The 17,896-nt window shown below is 42.7% G+C and overlaps 1 protein-coding gene across 1 annotated transcript; it reads left to right on the top strand.

Moving 5' to 3' along the window:
• Positions 1-2,462: 2,462 nt before the first annotated feature.
• Positions 2,463-15,641, top strand: LOC127212792 (signal-regulatory protein beta-1-like). The gene is made up of 5 exons (XM_051172948.1): positions 2,463-2,547; positions 7,207-7,563; positions 10,125-10,442; positions 10,886-11,200; positions 15,527-15,641. Exons 1-5 carry the CDS (start codon positions 2,463-2,465, stop codon positions 15,637-15,639), a joined length of 1,188 nt encoding a protein of 395 aa, XP_051028905.1. The 3' UTR covers positions 15,640-15,641.
• The last annotated feature ends 2,255 nt before the right edge of the window (positions 15,642-17,896 follow it).

The following is a 17,896-nucleotide window of genomic DNA, read 5'->3' as shown; positions in this document are numbered from 1 at the left end:
GTAAAGTGACATCCAAACATTCTCATTGGCTTCTTGCTTCCAATAATACTCTCTTCACATGACTCATCAAATGATGCTGAAAAGCAAACACCAAGCGCCTAAGTTGACAAGTGATGAAAATAAGAATATTCAAATGAACTGAAGGTAAGTAAAACTTTCATTATCCATTGACAGGGTCATCCTGACTGGCCCGCACCTAAGAGAGATACATCTGACTATTTCTGAGGGCTGAAATTAAAGGTGTGTGCCACCATGCCTGCCTAAGTTCTTGTCTTTCTTTTTTGTTTTTGTTTTTAGAGCCAGAGTTTTCCTCTGTAGTTTTGGTTGTCCTGAGCTCACTTTGTAGATAAGGCTGGCATCAAGCTTATAGAGATGTTCCTGCCTCTGCCTCCGTGAGTACTGAGATTAAATGTATGTGCCACCATACCTGGTTTGAGTTCCTTTCTTACTCAGGCCTGATTCACCTGCCTAGGGTAGCACTGTTCACAATGGGCTGGAATCTCTTAAGTTAACAAGGAGAAAAGTGCTCCACAGATGTGCCCATGTGCCCGCACGATGCAAGAAATTGCTTAATTGAGGTTCTTCTCGGGTGTCCAGTTCATAGCCAAGATTTGCTCTCACACCCACTGAAACAACACAGCAAAGATTTATTAAACCTAAATAAGAGAGAAAATTGGGTCTAGAAACTTTAGCTCTCTTGTATTATTTATTTGTTTGTTTAAATTCACTTTACATCCCAATTGTAGCGCCCTCCCTCTTCCCTTCAGGCCCTACCATCCCTTACTCTTCCCCTTACCTTCCCTCCCCTACTCTTTAGATAAGCCCCCCACCCCCTTTCTGACTAGCCCACACCAAAAGAACAAGTTGCCTCTGAGATGAGCTCATTTTCTCAGCTGTGGCCTGGAGAAACAGCCACACCAGGGGGAAGTGATCAAATACCAACCAGAGAGTCTATGTCAGAGATAGCTGCTTCACTCTTTTCTAAGAGACCCAAGTAATGGCCAAGATATCCATAGGCTATGTATGTGTAGGGGATCTACCTCAGATCCATGTATGGTCCTTAGTTAGTGCTTCAGTCTCCATAACCGCCCCCCCCCCCCACCGGGCCCAGGTTAGTTGGCTCTCTTGGTCTTCCTGTGGAGCTCTTGTCCCCTCCAGGGCCTTCTATTCTTCCCTTTATTTTTCCACAAGACTCTCTATCCTCCTTCCAATGTTTGGTTGTGAATCTCAGCACCTGTTTTGATCGACTGCTGGGTAGAACCTCTCAGAGGAAAGCTATGCTAACCTCCCCCCACAAGCATAGCAGAGTGCTATTAATAGTGTCAAGGGTTGGCTCTCTCCCATGGGGTGGGTCTCAGATTCAGCCGGGCATTGGATGGCCATTCCCTCAATCTCTGTTCTATCTTTATCCCTGTACATTTTGTAGAGGCTACACAGAGAAATCTTGTCTTGTAAAACAAAAAAACAGAGTGTATCTTCTTGCTCTTTTGCCTAGGCACACATCTGAGGTTGGTGAGGACACCTATCTTTCTCTCTCCCTAGCTCCTAGCTGCACATGTTAAGAATTGGAATGTCTTCTTTCTATCTAGAACAGACTCTGACATCATTGTGTCTGTGTGTTCTCCCTGTCTCAAGAAGCATTCTATTCAATTTTCTTCTCAATATGATATACCCTCCTGTGTTCCATGCTTTCATGTTCTACAAAGGATATACTTATTAAACCGTTCCCACTTGGTCTCTGGAAGTAATCAGATGATATAATTGAATATCCTGGCAAAGGCAAATTTAGAGGTGAAGGCTTTATTGGGCTCACAACACCACATTACAGTTTCTAATTGCATCTACATCAAGGCAGCAAGGTCAGGAAACATGGAGTCACATTATATACTTAAACAACAGCAATAAATTAGTCCATGTGTGCTAGTATTCAGGTGTAGCTCTCGATTTTATAGTTCAAGATACCCTCCTCAGGACATTATTCTGCCCAAAATTAAGAGGAGTATTCCCAAATCAATTAACTAAAGATAAACCCTCATAAATGGGCTCAGAGATATTATAAACTTCAATGATCTTTCACAGATATTTCCGGTCGCCCACTTCATGTGTGGCAAGATGAAAATTACTACTAATTTTAACATATTTTACTGTGTCTGTATAAGCAAAAAGGCTCCTGAGTGTCACTTGGTCTACATTTAAGTTGATATCCAAGTTATGGGGTTCAAATGAAAGAGAAAGTACTACTTTAACTAGGTATTTCTGAGTCCCTTGCAACATGGATAATAATAACAACTTCCTTGCAGCTTCCCGCAAGTGTGAATCTATTTCAAAATAACCAATGTGGTTCCAGTTTCCCCATAACACTGACGTGCTTTTTATGCAGAACAAGACACAGTACCCCTTTTCTCTGCAGATCAGAGCCTGGGATCTCACAGACACCAACAGCAGGCTCCTTAACCCTGACCATGCCTCGCCTGGACTCCTGGTCACACACTCCTCACCGTGTCCTGCTGCTGCTACTGCTATTTCGGCTACCGCTGGGACTTACAGGTGAACATGTCCCAGGAATAGAATCATCTCCTTGCTTCTGAAGTTCCCCTGCCATTGAGAATAAAGGACCCCAGTCAGCTACCTGAACTGTCACTGGAAAGAAGGGCAGAACATTGTCTCAGGTCCCAGAGCCAGACTCCTGAGCAGTGAGTGCTCTGCAGGACCATAAGTTTCAACATGTGGCTATATCCTATAAGATAATGTTTCAAAAACAATAATTTCTAATATTTAAGCTAAATCGATTCTTTTCAGCAGAATTCACTTAAATCAGTGTATCTCTTAGCCCTATCAGTGCCACAAAATCACTTCCAATGCAACTGATGAGGCCAACTGGCTCCCAGCTTAGCACTCTCTCTTCACTTCTTGAGACATAGATGCCCAGGAACATGGCCCTGAGTGAAGTGTGTCTGGTAATGCTCAGCCAGCATTTCTTGTCAGTTAGGTTCATCATTTTGGTGACACTCTGAATGGCCCATGCTTGTGATTCTATAAGGGATATTTGTCCTCATTTCCTTATTTGGCAATGAGGAAGACTCCATTGTTGTCTCCATGGCTTAGTGTCTGTGTTTATCAGCCCTCAGGCCCCACTTTGGCTCAGGTGTTATGCGATCTAACTTCACACAAGTCTAAATGCCCTCATTACCTCTATGTATACCTAAGACTAGCAGTAGGAGATGAGTCTTGTTAATGATTACAGCACTTCTTGCAGCTTACTATTTTCTAAACTTTCTGCAATTATTATATAATTACATTGTTTCCCTGCTCTCTCTTTTTCAAATCCATGACCTTTCTTTGTTTCACTAAGAGTTACACACACACACACACACACACACACACACACACACACACACACACCCTGTACCCAGATCCATGAGACGATGCAGCTCATCCAATGTTAGTGAAGGCTCCATGACTCCACAAATTAACAGAGAAATTACTTTTCAATGTCCTGAAGACTCACTATGTGCCATACACTGTGGGAAGCACTCCATGATTCTACCTTATTTGGGCCAATATCTCAGGTTAGGCTCTTGTCCCACTGCCACAAACACAGAAAAAGTATCAGAAGCATGAACAACACTAATGGCAAAGTCTAGGGCTGTGGTTTAAACTCAGGCTTTCTGAGTGAGGTCACAGGATTGGCAAAAGTGCTTCTCAGAAACTTAAGTCTATCCCATGAGCTTCAGTGTGGTGAAGTGAGAACAGGGCTATGCAAATGAGAGAGGGCTGCTTGACCAGGACCATGGCAGATGAGAGAATGTAAAGAGGTCAGGTACTGGATACGTGCTGATGTGGAACCTACAGAATGTTCTGAAGGGTCAAACTTGATGTGGGAGTACAGACACCAGGCTCGTGGCCCAGACATCTGCAGGAAGACAGAGCTTCACCCGAATGTGTAGGTCATGTCAGGAGCTCCTGCTTGAGGGTTGTTCACCATGAGACGCACACTTCCCTCTGAAAGCCATTCAAGTATACAGCTGGACAGACAAGGTCAGAGTCATAGCTGCTGGGGTTGGGCTCATGTTTTCCTTCTGAGATTATTGCTGTTTCTGTAGTAAGAACACAGCTTTTTCTCCCTCCCATCTTTCCCAGGTGTCAAAACTGAAACCACCCAAGGATCATTGCACACCAACTCTGGCCTTGTACCTTCTTGAGGACAGGAAATTAAGAATGTCAGTTATACTTCAAATGTAGGTTCTTGGATCATTGACTCCTTGTAACCTTTTCTTAATATTCTTTGCCAGGAATTTAATCAACATGATGCTATCCTTCAGGAACTATTGCTAGAATAATGTTGTTCTTTAAAAGGCATCCTGATGCCTTGTCATCTTCTCGTTGTCTGTGTTGCACATTGAGATTTATGCACTTAGTGGTCTGTTATCTCTGCTACAGTGATGAAAGGGCCGTTATAGCAAAGATGCTTTCCCCTGAAGACAGTCTTTTACGCAGTGCTAGCTTTGTTCAACCTTGGCACTGTCTGACATTCCACAATTCAAACAGTCTGAAGTCAGAGACATTTCCACGGTTTAGATACTACATAGCTACTGCAGCCTGGGCTCGGAGAAAAGAAAAGAGAAGATTAATGGAGTTTCCTCCCAAGCATAGCTATTGTGCAGACTCTAGCTGTTCTCCCAAATCAGCTGAAGCTCCCGCTACCTATGATCACCCACCTCCATGCATACGGACTTAGCTGAGATTCTCAAACCCCCTCTGTAAGGAACTTCCACAGTTGTCAAGATACTTAGCTCAGTTTTCTGTGCATCCCAGACAGGCAAGGTTCTAGTCCCTCCCTCGATGACTTCCTTCACTCTCCCATAGTGGGTTGCCTCAAAAATCAACTGGCTACTGCTTTAGATCTTTGTGTGAGATAGGGGATGCCCTGGGCACACACCTACAACCTTCAATGCTCCCAATATTTACGGTGTTACCATTACAGAATTAAGTATACCAAACTACTTTATAAGTGTTAAAAACATTATTTCACTTTAGTTTGTCATTCATTATGTTAGAAAATTTATGCTAATTAGGAAATGTTGCAGAGGAATGGATGCCATACATGTGCCATGTCTATATAATCCTACCAGAACAGCAAGTCACACGTTCTGCTTCTATACTTGAGCTCTGTTCCTGTCTCACATTATAGGTCCGAGTGCTTAATAAAATTTCAAGTTACAGTTCTGTTTTTAAATACTATATTAAATCAGCCCACCAAAATTTAAGGGTAACTTGATTTTTCAGTTTCTTGTATTATGTTATCTTAGCAATAAGCTATTTAGATTTTTTACTCTCTATGTTGTTTTGTTACAAATTTTTTAGTATGTAACTTTGGTATATAAGTAAGATATTTTCAGTTAGAACAAATTTTAGAACTTTGACAAAATGAGTTAATTTGTGTAAATATTTATGACAAAATATAAATTGCTATACAGGCTTCCATCCTGCAATTCATTCCTGTTATTTTCAACATATTTAATTTTTATTACTTAGTATCCTAATACTATCCACATAATTCCTAGATCTGGCATTAACTCATTATACAAAGTTTTAATTTCTCAAATGTCTTTCTGAGTTTGTTTTTGTTGGACACACGCTTTGTTCCTTGGTTTCTGTTTCCTCTTTGGTCTTCTTGTCTTTGTGGTCTGTATTTCTTGTGGCAGCCTGACTTCTAGTCCAGCAAGGAGTCTCAGTCAGAGTTTGGGGTTAAACTTCTTTGGCCCCATAGGAAACTTAGTATGGCCTTTGGTGCAGCTATGACTTGTATTTTCTGCACTTGAGTATCAGGTATCAACCAATATAGATGACAAAGCATGGTAGAGGGCTAGGTTGGAGTGGGGGTGTAAGAAGCTTGTGTCATTTGGCTCTGAGAGGAAGGAGTGGGAAGGTTCACATGGCAGGTGGCTCTGTTGCCTGTTCTGTCCTGTGTGCCCTATACCTGAGTAGGGGATGTCCGCCTGAGAAGGGCAAGGTGCTTACAAAGGGAGTATGGGCAGTGGGCAGGGGCTGGTGTCGGGAGCCTGGGTGATTAGCTTTCAAAACCAGAGAATGTGAAAGTTCTAGCACAGCCTGCACCTGTGCGGTGAGTGTCCACCTGAGTAGTGGGTGTGTGGAGGTGTGGGGACCTGGGGAGTGTAGGTGTGTGTTGGGTGTGAAGCTTGAGTCTTTGGGCTCTGAACTGAGAGTGGGAATGGTGGTGTGAACTGAGAGTGGGAGTGGTGGTGTGAACTGAGAGTGGGAGTGGTGGGGTTAACTGAGAGTGGGAGTGGTGGTGTGAACTGAGAGTAGGAGTGGTGGGGTTAACTGAGAGTGGGAGTGGTGGTGTGAACTGAGAGTGGGAGTGGTGGGGTTAACTGAGAGTGGGAGTGGTGGTGTGAACTGAGAGTGGGAGTGGTGGGGTGAACTGAGAGTGGGAGTGGTGGGGTTAACTGAGAGTGGGAGTGGTGGGGTTAACTGAGAGTGGGAGTGGTGGGGTTAACTGAGAGTGGGAGTGGTGGTGTGAACTGAGAGTGGGAGTGGTGGGGTTTAACTGAGAGTGGGAGTGGTGGGGTTAACTGAGAGTGGGAGTGGTGGGGTTAACTGAGAGTGGGAGTGGTGGGGTTAACTGAGAGTGGGAGTGGTGGGGTTAACTGAGAGTGGGAGTGGTAGGGTTCAGACAGTACATGAGACCCTTACCTGATTTGGCTGGATGGTTTATATCTTAATTATGTTATTTGTTATTGCGTATTGGGAGTTATTTATGGCATTATAAGTCCAGGTGATAAAGCAAACCCTATCATGAGAATTTTGGAAGCAAATATACACCTCACTATACCTAGCACTTACATTCATATCTCATTGGTCTAAAAGAGTCACACAACCACACCCAATGCTATTAGAACAGAAATTCCACTGCCATGTGCACAGAACATGAAAACCAAACAGACACTGGATGAGGCAGGAGAATTTCTAACAAAATTAGGGCTTCGATCACAATCTTGCCAATTCCTCAGTCTCTCTGTGATTCAGTTTTCATATTTATGCTACATTCTTAGGTTAAGAGGCCCAGGTGGAGGGAAGTGTGATCACATGCATATGGGGCTCTAATAAGTAACACTATTTGATCACACCTGGGGAGCCTACGGGTTCTCATCAGGATTCGCACTAACTGACGTTTTCCTACAGGAGCAGCTGAGCGGGAGCTGAAGGTGATTCAGCCTGAGAAATCAGTTTCTGTCTCTGCTGGAGACTCAGCCACTCTGAACTGCACTGTGACCACTCCACAACCTGCGGGGCCCATAAGGTGGTTCAGGGGTACAGGGCCAAATCGGCAGCTTATATATAGTTTCACAGGAGAGCGTTTCCCCAGAGTCACAAATGTTACAGATGCTACAAAGAGAAACAGCAGGGACTTTTCCATCCGCATCAGTGATGTCACACCTGCTGATGCTGGCACCTACTACTGTGTGAAGTTCCAGACGGACTTATCAGAGTATGGGAAGGAGCTTCAGTCTGGGGGAGGCACTGAGTTGTATGTGCTTGGTAAGTACTGACTGTTATCCTCACCGGATCACAACATTATCCAAGACTCTGAGCAACAATTATGCACCAACTATGGAAGTTACTCTCATTGTCATAGGGTGAGTTTTCCCAACAGTGACCTAAGTAAGCTAGGGAGAGGAGGTGACATGCTATTTGATAGAGGTATGTATTCTGATAAATGGGATAAATCCATATCCTTGTCTACCTGCCCCACATAGCTTATCTTTCTCCATCTATCCCAGCCTAGTGGTGCACAGAGACCCTGACTGCTGACTGCTTTGTCCAGTGATGGGGTCAGACCCGGCCTAGTGCCTCCACATTTTACCTGATAAAGTCTTCTCTTTTTGCCCAAATTACCTAGGGCCTAGTTATGCCAGGTTCCACACCAAATGTTAAGAGAGATGGCAGGAAGCTGTCAGGCAGGAGCTCTTTAATCAAGATGTATATCACCTCCCTCCCAAGAGGAAAACCACATCAAATAAGAAAGTGACAGAGACAGGGCATGGTGTGCTTTTCTCATTTCCTCTACATCTACAGCACACTGGAACATTGTGGATATGTTCACATCCCCTATGGAATCTCTCAGCCCTGGTTTAGATGTTGGCACCAGGCTAGGCCTTGGACTTGGTACTGTCAGAAAACATTTTATATCAGGGATTTACTCTCACAGGCACTGAAGGTTGGGGCCAAAGATGGCTTATCTCTTGGAGGTAGACTCCACGTGGCTGGTCTCCAGTCCCCAGCTGATGCAGCCAGATGCTATCTTTGTATTTCCTGACAGAAACCTAAATTTTTCTAACCCAGCCCAGCCCTGTTAGAGATGTGATCCCTGTATGCCTGTGTTTGTCCATGACCACATAGGCACTTAGCGCTGAGATCCAGCCTAAAATCAACATCTCGTTCTAGGCCAGCTTCTTGCTATCCATGGAAGAGACAGCATCTACCATTAGAAGCTGAGGAATAAGATACTGAATCATAACTTCTAGAATTCAGCAGCATTTTCAGTCATCACCCACTCCAAGGTTTTGAGACTTTCCTCACTCTCAGATTCTAATATGAACTATCAACCAGAAGCTACTCAAATTTTACCAATACCTTCACCATATAGTGTATGCAAGAATTCGTCCCCTGTGTAGACGCTAGAGACACCACATTTCAGACCACGGTCCATGAATGTTTCATCTGTGGCTGCTAAATCAGCATCACATTGCATCAGATTTTACAGCTACCATCCTGGCCATAAGAAACATACTCTCTGGAGGAGGGCTGCTGTGTTTAAGTGTTAATTAGTTTATAGGGATGTCACAATTGTCCCACCTGGTGTGGTGTAGCAACTCTTAACACAGCCCATCAATGGAGAAAGATAGGAGAGAGACAGGGAGAATGGATTCCTGAATCCATGCCTATCACAAACAAAGATGCTGAAGTTCTAAGTAATGCAACTCATAGGCAACCCCAGTCAGCAAGTGATTCAGGTCAGATGCACCCCATAGTTTCCCAGTGGTATTAGCTTTATTTTCCGTATCACTTTCACTAAGGATACCCTTGATGATCAGGTAGGTGGAAGGATGGGCATGAAATAGCAATTTGTTATGTGCCATGGCTTTTGGTTCACTTTCTCCCTAGGCATCTGCCATAGGGGGAAGGTCACTTCTTCCCCTTAGAGAAGAGTGTCATGAGGTCCATAGAAGACACCTGACATGTGAACAGATGAGGAGGAGGCAAAGGTTGAGTAGGGCACCCAGCCTCACAGACTAACACAGCAAACACGCTGCTCTTCCAACACAGCATTCTCCGAGCGACGGTCTTGTGTCTGTGTTCCTCAATATTAACAATTAGAGAGTGAATCGTTTCTACCTCTGTCATAGAAGGTGATGTCTGTTTTTATCACAAACTAAGTCCACCTGAAGCCCACATATGGAGATGTGTAGCACTGGGATTTCAACTTTAAATCCAGGACATGGAGCATATTAGACATAATGGCAGATAGGGAGAAAGAAAGAAAGAAAGAAAGAAAGAAAGAAAGAAAGAAAGAAAGAAAGAAAGAAAGAAAGAAAAGTGGGGCAGTTAGGAAAGGTTTCCACTTTGTGGCACATCTGTGACATATTTTCTATTTGAGTTACAGTAGATATAAAACCAGAAACATGTACCTTATGTCACCAAGGTTTCATGAGAAAGCCAGCAGGAATAAATGACATTAAATATTAAATACACTTGTAACTGTCTTCATTGGCCAGGCCTAAAATTCCACCTGCCCTTGTCATTTTCTTCTGGGCATCTGTGCTAAACTGTTCAGACATAGAATGAGAGACAATACAGAAAGAACAGCACAAAACCTGGAAGAAAAACATTGAGGGGGATAAGCAGTTAACACGTGTGGTTGGGACTCAGGAATGACGTGGAAGAAGAGCCAGTCTTTAGTGTGGCTGAAGCTCTGGTACTCATCCCAAGCACCACAGTAAACGTGACGATGGCGATGTTGTCTAGGAAGGTTCTTCATCGTGTTACATTGTTAGTTCTGGCCATCACAATCACATCCTTGTCTGCATGCTCCTTTACAGCTGAACCATCTCCTCCTGTGGTCTCGGGTCCTGCAGCCAGAGCTGCACCTGGGCAGACAGTGAGCTTCACATGCAGGTCCCATGGCTTCTCCCCTCGGAACATCTCACTGAAGTGGTTCAAAAGTGGAAAGGAGCTCTCTCCCTTCAAAACTACTGTAAACCCCGAAGGAGAAAGCCCCTCCTACAGTGTCTCCAGCACAGCCCAGGTGGTGCTGAGCCCTGAGGATGTCCATTCTCAGGTCGTCTGTGAGGTTTCCCATGCCACCTTGCAAGGAGGATCTCTCCGTGGAACTGCCAACTTGTCTGACATCATTCGAGGTAGATGTCTCTGAATCCCAGATCGAGCTCATATCTGGTCAGAATGGTTTGTCTCTAGTTCCCAGCAAGTGTTCGTGTATACCCACATGGGGGGGGGGGTTGTGAATTGTGATCAGCACATAAGGGAAATTTTATTTATTGTAATAGAAGAAATTATACTTATAATAATTCTGAGCAACACAGCATTTTCAGGGGTTTATTTCTTCCCCAGTGTGCACTGGAAAAGTGGGTATTAATTTCACTTATTAAGATTGTCACCTTACTGCTGACTGAGGTGCTGTGAGTTAGGAGCTATGTTTCCTGGTGGCTCTACTCTGGCACAAACATTCCTTTTTTTATATGATAAATTTTCAGCGTGGGTGGGTCCTCAGCACTCCAGCTCTTCCCTAGGGTCTGATGTACTTCAGTCCCACCTGTGTGAGCTTCTGCCTGTGCTGTTTCAGTTCCACCCACCCTGGAGATCAGCCAGCAGCCAACAATGGTATGGAATTGGATACATGTCACCTGCCAAGCAAAGAACTTCTATCCTTCGGGACTTTGGATGACCTGGTTAAGGAACGGACACAAGTCCCAGACAGAAGTGGCTTCTACACTCACAGAAAACAATGATGGAACCTACAGCTGGACCAGCTCGCTCTTGATGAACGTATCTGCCCATGAAGAAGACATGGTGCTCACATGCCAGGTCAGGCATGATGGACAGCCAGCAGTCAATAAAACACATACTGTGGTGGCCACAGCACATCAGCGGGAACAAGGTACTGCTACCATGTCTTGCTATCTTCTTGGCTGTCTGTAAATTTGGCCTATTCATTATAGAAATGTAGCATTTATGCCCATTGTAGAGTAATCCTGGCAACAACAAAGTAAAATATTAATGACAGGTTTCTTTTTTGAATTCTCAACACATTTCTAAATTCTAAACTCTCATAAGTCTCACACATCTTCCCACTCATGTGTTAAGAAGGAAGCCACCATCCAACCTTAGCACCTTGCCTCGTCTCCTTTTTGCCTAACATTTGTGACATCCTCACATTCACATCTCTACTCTTCAATATGTTCTCTGCCTGCACTCCATTTTAGGTTTTTCCATTAACATTTGTGTTCTTGTTGGAGTGCAATTCCAACAGGCCTCCAAAGAACCTGTAGTTTCCCAGGTGCTTTGTACTCAACTCACTGGGAGATGTTATAAGAGGAGCCTCCTTCATTCTGTTAAAAAAAAACCTGAAATATGTACACACACACACACACACACACACACACACACACACAATCCTGATGGCACCTGTACACCATGAAATTCTCAGTTGAGCTGTGAACTCTTGTCCTCCGTCAACCACATCATCAGCCAGTAGTTTTACAGTCATGGAATCTATCAACGGGGAAAGAACAGAGATGTTGAGTTCTTGCCCTGAGATCATGTCATTTGTCTAATGAAACAAAAGAAAATCAGATGCCCCTGAGAGCACAGATATCCACAGATTATAAGACAAATTTGCTAGGAAAGTATTTCTCCTCTCTTGTTATTGTCTTAGGAGTTTGAATGACATGGAGATGCATTTATTTGACTATGTTTTATTTCCTTCTTATGAAATAACGAGAGAGACCCTCAACTGTAGTTAACTTGAAAAATCAGGATCTTTGGCACTCAACCCTTGTTGTGAGCACAGTGGGTCATCTATATATATATACAGTAATGATTAGAAGCATAGTCTCCCTTAGATAAGGGCTCTTTAATGTTACATACCTGTACCCTCTGATGGCTCTCTAATGTGTGCTCATACAGGGCGAGTGCAGTCCACAGTGGGTACTAGGGTAAATAAGGATATTTTGATTGAAAACCGATATTATCATCACATTCAATGATATTAACTATAATTCCTAACAATGATATCAAATGAACTGTATTTTCAATTTTTCCAAATGACTTCTATATACTTTTGTGTACACCAAAAACTAGGTTTAATTTCATCCTGAAATCCCTGATAGCTTTTCTTGTTAAAGCCTTTCAAAAAATCTGCTCCAATGTGTTAAAATGATGGAAACAATTTTCCTTAATATTTATAAATGTCATATTACTCATCGGATATTGGGCATATTGTGGAATGTGATATTTTTTGAGAATTTTGGAGAATCTTTTGTAGAATGTTTCAAAGTATTTATTGTACTTTTTAGTCTAGGATCTATGGTGATATTTCTGTCTCGGTGTTGATGTGGGAAACCTGTCATTTCTCTTTCATTTTATCAGTCTTTCTATACATGTGGTGCACAACCAATGGGGAGTGTACCTTAGAGAAAGAGTAGTGCAGCCCACCGTACCACAGAGAGTGAACTTGACTACTGGCCTGTATTTGAAACAAGGAAAGGGAAAGATAAAAGTAAAAATGTTTTTTAATAGTCAAATCTCAGAAAGGTGATGAGATCTTGCTGGACCACAGTGCAACTCAGCTAGCAGAAACTCTGCAAGAAACAGGATTCTCGTCAGGGAAGGGGCAGTGTCTTATTAAGCTAACAATTGTTCCATCTCTTTACTTAGCATTACTTAAGGTTAACTTGTCTTCCTACAACCCAAGGTGGAGCTTCTATTCTCTTGACGTGAATTTAAAGGCTTGGGCCTTTATTCCTACTATAAAGATAGAATTTCCATCGCTTTCCTTTCTCCTGGTTTAGTTTGGTCTTCTTGGCTTCCTTGAGGTGTGAGGCAATTCATTTCAGTGCTTGATACAAAAGAGTTACCTTTCTGTGGGTAACTACTGTCTGCTAGTTTAATGTAAAACACTATGTCCTGTGGCCAATGACTTTGGTGCTGGTATTGTCATTGCCAGCCAGTCCATTCATTACATTCCAGATTCTCAATCTGAGTGTATACCTCAGACCATTTTTTTCATGTCAGAATCCTAAGAAAGAACCCTCTACAGTGGATGTAGGAAGGCAGGCCATTCGGGAGCACTGTGGTTATCAGCACAGGTGTGAAACCACTGGTGTAACCAAGGAAGACATGTGATCATCGTGTAAAGACAACAAAAGTCATCCCGGATCCTCTAGAGCTGGAGCATGAGGTGCCACTGAGACCTTCAGACTGAGGAGATTGGAGAGGGCAATAGAATAGTTGCATGTCTACTTCTTCCTAATGTCCCATCAGACCGTTTCTATTCTCGTTTGATGTCATTTCAGGCAGTATTACAGTTTCATTTCTGTTGCTGTGATAAATATATTAAATACAAAAGAAATGTAAAGGATGAAAGGTTTTGTTTAGGTTATAATTCTAAGTTACCTATGAAAAATCAGGCAGGAACATCACAACCAGTCAAAAAGCAGAAAGAAAAAATGAACCCCTAATTTCAGTTTGCTGCCTAATGTTCAATAAGCTTTCTTCATTGATCTTACACAGTGTGGGGCCCAATATCTAATGGAGCAATGCAACCTCTGTTCAGAGTGGTGCTATCACCTCAATTAACAATCAGGACAATCCTCCACAAATCTCCAATAGGTCAACTCGACTTAAACAAGTTTTTAACTGGGCTGCAATTCCTAGGCAATTTAGGTTGTGGCAAATTGACATTTAAAACTACCCACCAGAGAGTGCCTCCTCAACAGGGGCAAGTGAGAAATAACATTTATTATCCTCTTGTTTTCACACCCCAGGTGTTAGAGTTATAGGTGTGGGGTGCAAAATTATTTGTGTCGTTAGTTGTGGTCTGCTAGAGAGCTAGATAAACACTGCACCAGGTCAAATATGTTCCAAGCCTGTTCCTAGTCTTTATAACAAATTTAATCTTTGATTAAGTTTAAATTAAAACTGGCTTTCTATGAAAAATAGAAATACCTCAAATGGCAGTGGACATGGGATACATGATGGCTGAGGCACCAAACTGTGAAATCTATTCTCATAGACTCTCATCTACACAATTTTCATCCTTCACCTTGCATGTTTTCCAGGAAGGGGTGTCACTAGGCAGTTTGCCATTTTACCAGGTTCCTTTCATTCCCCACAAATCTAGAATTTTCCAGGATGCCTTTTATTTATAGAAAGAGAGTTTACATTCTGTTTTAATTTTACCATCTTCTTGCTTGTATATTTCCTGTTTGTAGCTGTTCCTGGGCACTTGAGAGACTGATTCTGTCTTTGTCCAACGTCACTGGCCCAGGACTATACTAGACGTCACCAGTGAGGAGCATCTCTGGGTCGCACTAAGCCTGTAACCCTCCCTTGAGATCATTTCTCCCTGCAGCCTAGACATAATAATCCATGGCACACATGATCCTGAAAAGCAGGCATCTAACTGTTGGCAGAATACCACTCTCCTCAAAGAGGACAAGACTAAATATTGGAGATGATAACCCAGGAACACAGATTTGAGTCACTTAAAAGCTCACTGTGGAAAAAGTTTATAGAATGTTTTTAGTAACAGAACAAAGAATGTCATAAGTGAAAACACTTTTAAATTTCACTGGTGGAAACATGGAAGAGATGTTTTATACCTCATGCAGAGAACCATGGTAAATCTTTAGGTGTTATCTGATGACAATCAGCATTTAGGTTGGCTGAAGGTAGTGGTCAGCTAAGTTAATTCATTCCAAAGAAAAACTATCACTCTGTATGTACATTTGAATGATTTACCTAATTTTCACAAAGCTGTCAGGAAGAGAGGAAGGCAATACATAGCTATTAATAGGCTAAAAAATGATCAAGCATAGTGTGTCTCTGGGCCTACAGCATGCCAGTCTCCCCAATTCACTATAGTTCTAAAGTTTATCAACTTTAAAAGAGATTCATTTCAAATGTTTTTCTTCTTTATGGGAATATTTGTTCATAAAACCAAGTGCCATGTGACACTGACTATAAATTCATACCCACTTTCTTTAGGTGGAAAAGTTGGCAACCTGAGGTAGGGCTGATGAAGAAATAGAAACGTATTTACCATGTTTTCTGCTTTGAGTTCATGCTTTGAAGTGGGACAGCGAACACATTCAAGATCGTCAGAGCTTTGATGGGCTTAGGAGTCTGCAGATGAGCCAAGAGAAGACAGTGATGATAAACTCCATATGACCTTTATAATGGCTCCCCTACTCTTTGATTTCAGATCTGAAGACTTCAGGTTCTGCTAAAATCCTTGTAGCTGTGCTCTTTGGACCTAAACTACTGCTGGTAATTGCTGTCTCTGCCATGTACAGGCACAAGAAGCAGAAGGCCTGACTGTAAGTTAGGAGGCATAGAGATATTATTAATTAAATTTTTTTGTTTCTGTGACAAAATAGCATGACTAAAACAACTGATAGAAGAAATGGTTTATTTGGCCCCTTTCAATTTCAGAGGCAGATGAATCCATCATGGTAGGAGGATTGGGTCCCAGATAGGAAGCTGAGTGCTCACATCCTTAGCAGAAACTGTGAAGCAGATGAACAAACAAAAGTGACAGAAAGGTTTTAATCTCAATATTCACTTTCTGTGACATACTTCCTTTAGCAAGGGTATACTACCTAAATCTTCCCAAACAGGATCACCGACTAGGAACCAAGATTCAAATATCCTAAAATATAGAGACTGTTTCTTATTCAAAGCATCAGATAGAGATCAGTGTATGGAATAACGTATAATGAACAGGATCAACAGGAGGGCCATGTCATTCATGCACAGTGTTAGAATTCGTGGTGACATCCTGTCTCTGAGACTCGAAGAGAGTCTCATGCAACCCTTGGATACATTCCTAGATCCCAGGAAGTGTGTGCATACTGCAGAATGGATCATTCCAGCATCACCAGAGGTGCACAAAGAGGCCTAAGGATGTGAAGGACATGGACCCAGGAGTGGGATGTGGTAGATGGGCCTCACACTCCTCTTGGAGCTTACTGCAGTAAATGGAGGAAAGTGAGTCCATGGGAAACAGGAATCTAGACATTTCTGATGGCGGCAATAATGGCTGTGTCTGTTTTGGCCTCTCTGTGACCATGAAGAATAGACTGAGCAGACTGCTTGACTCAGGAGGTAGGCTGAGATGAAAGTTTAATGACTTGGGAATCTCATCCACTCTGGGCAGGAGTGTTGGAGACTGCAGTACCAAGGACACTGTAGCACTAATACAATTTGTGAGTAATAAAAAGTAGTGTTGAGTGATAGGTGACTATCCACATTTCTTCCATTCATCCTCTACAATATTGGACACTGAATCTCTCCCATCACCTTCTCTGTAGGGGCTCAGTACAGAAGAAGCCAGTAAAATCCTAGAAAACTGCTCCCAGTGACTATCTTTCATGGACAACTCCAATCCAGAATTTCATATCATTTCTCTGCTTTGTTATCCCAGAGTTCTGACGATGTACATATTGATTCTATTTTAGGGCACTTTATTGTTATTATTAAAATAATGTGAAGATACACTTAAACCAAGGATAATCCATTTAAGGAAAAAAGTAAATTCTAAGTGCAGGCAACATGTAAATCTCAGCAACTTCACAGAGGAAGAAATGGAGGAGAAAAAGTGAAACAGATTTGCAGTTTTAGGAGTGGGTGTAAGACACCTGATGGATGAACTGCCACACGGTAGAAAGGTGTAGAGGTTGAAAAAAACTAAAGAAGCTGAAAGTATCAGAAATGGCATGCTTAGGTTTTTTTCCCTGCATCCAACAACAAAAACAACAACAACAAAGTCAAACATAAATCAAAGAAAAGGGCATCACTTTGTGAATCAGGCCATAGAAAGGGAAGCTGAACCTCAGCTCAGCATGCAGGGACTTACTGCACTGCGGAGGGAGAGTTTGGGGAAGGAAGGTGTAGTGTATTGAGTACTAGAAAGGTCTTACTACATTGCCTTGACTTCCTTGGACAGACTATATAGACCAGACTGGCCTGGAAAGCCAATGGCTGAGAGCCCTATGGTATAACAAACCTAACTGAACAAAAACAACAAAAAATGGCAGTGAAATAATCCCCAATGATACTCTGTTATCCTCATTATTTGGCGCCTAACCCAAGGCTTCCCCTGGTAGATGATGGGGGTATATGCAGGGACCCACACCCAGGCATTTTGCAGGGCTCAGGGAACCCTATGAAAGAGACAGATGAAGGATTTCAGGAACCAGTGAGGAACCAAGAGTACATGGCCCAGGGAACCACCTAAGCAGGGCTTGTAGGTCTCCATACATATGCAGTGGTAATCACATAGCCTGCATGAGTTTGTTCTAGGTCCTCTGCACATTATTGTTATTTAGCTTGGGATTTTTAGGGGGACTCTTCACAATGGCAGTGGGGTTCTCTTTGACTCTTTTGCCTGTTCTTGGGACCATTTTCCTCCTACTGAGTTGCCTCGTCCAGGCTTGGATATGAAAGTTTGTGCCTAGTCTTACTGTATTCTGTTATGCCATGTCCTGGTGATATCACTGGAAGGCCTGATCTTTAATTAATGGAAATAGAGTAGGAGGAATAGATCAAGAGTAGAGGGGAGGGGGACAGTGAA

This window comes from Acomys russatus, chromosome 31, assembly GCF_903995435.1.
Source record: "Acomys russatus chromosome 31, mAcoRus1.1, whole genome shotgun sequence".
NCBI classification, from domain to species: domain Eukaryota; kingdom Metazoa; phylum Chordata; class Mammalia; order Rodentia; family Muridae; genus Acomys; species Acomys russatus.
Note: the sequence above shows the minus strand (reverse complement) of the source record. Positions and strands in the feature narration are given on the sequence as shown.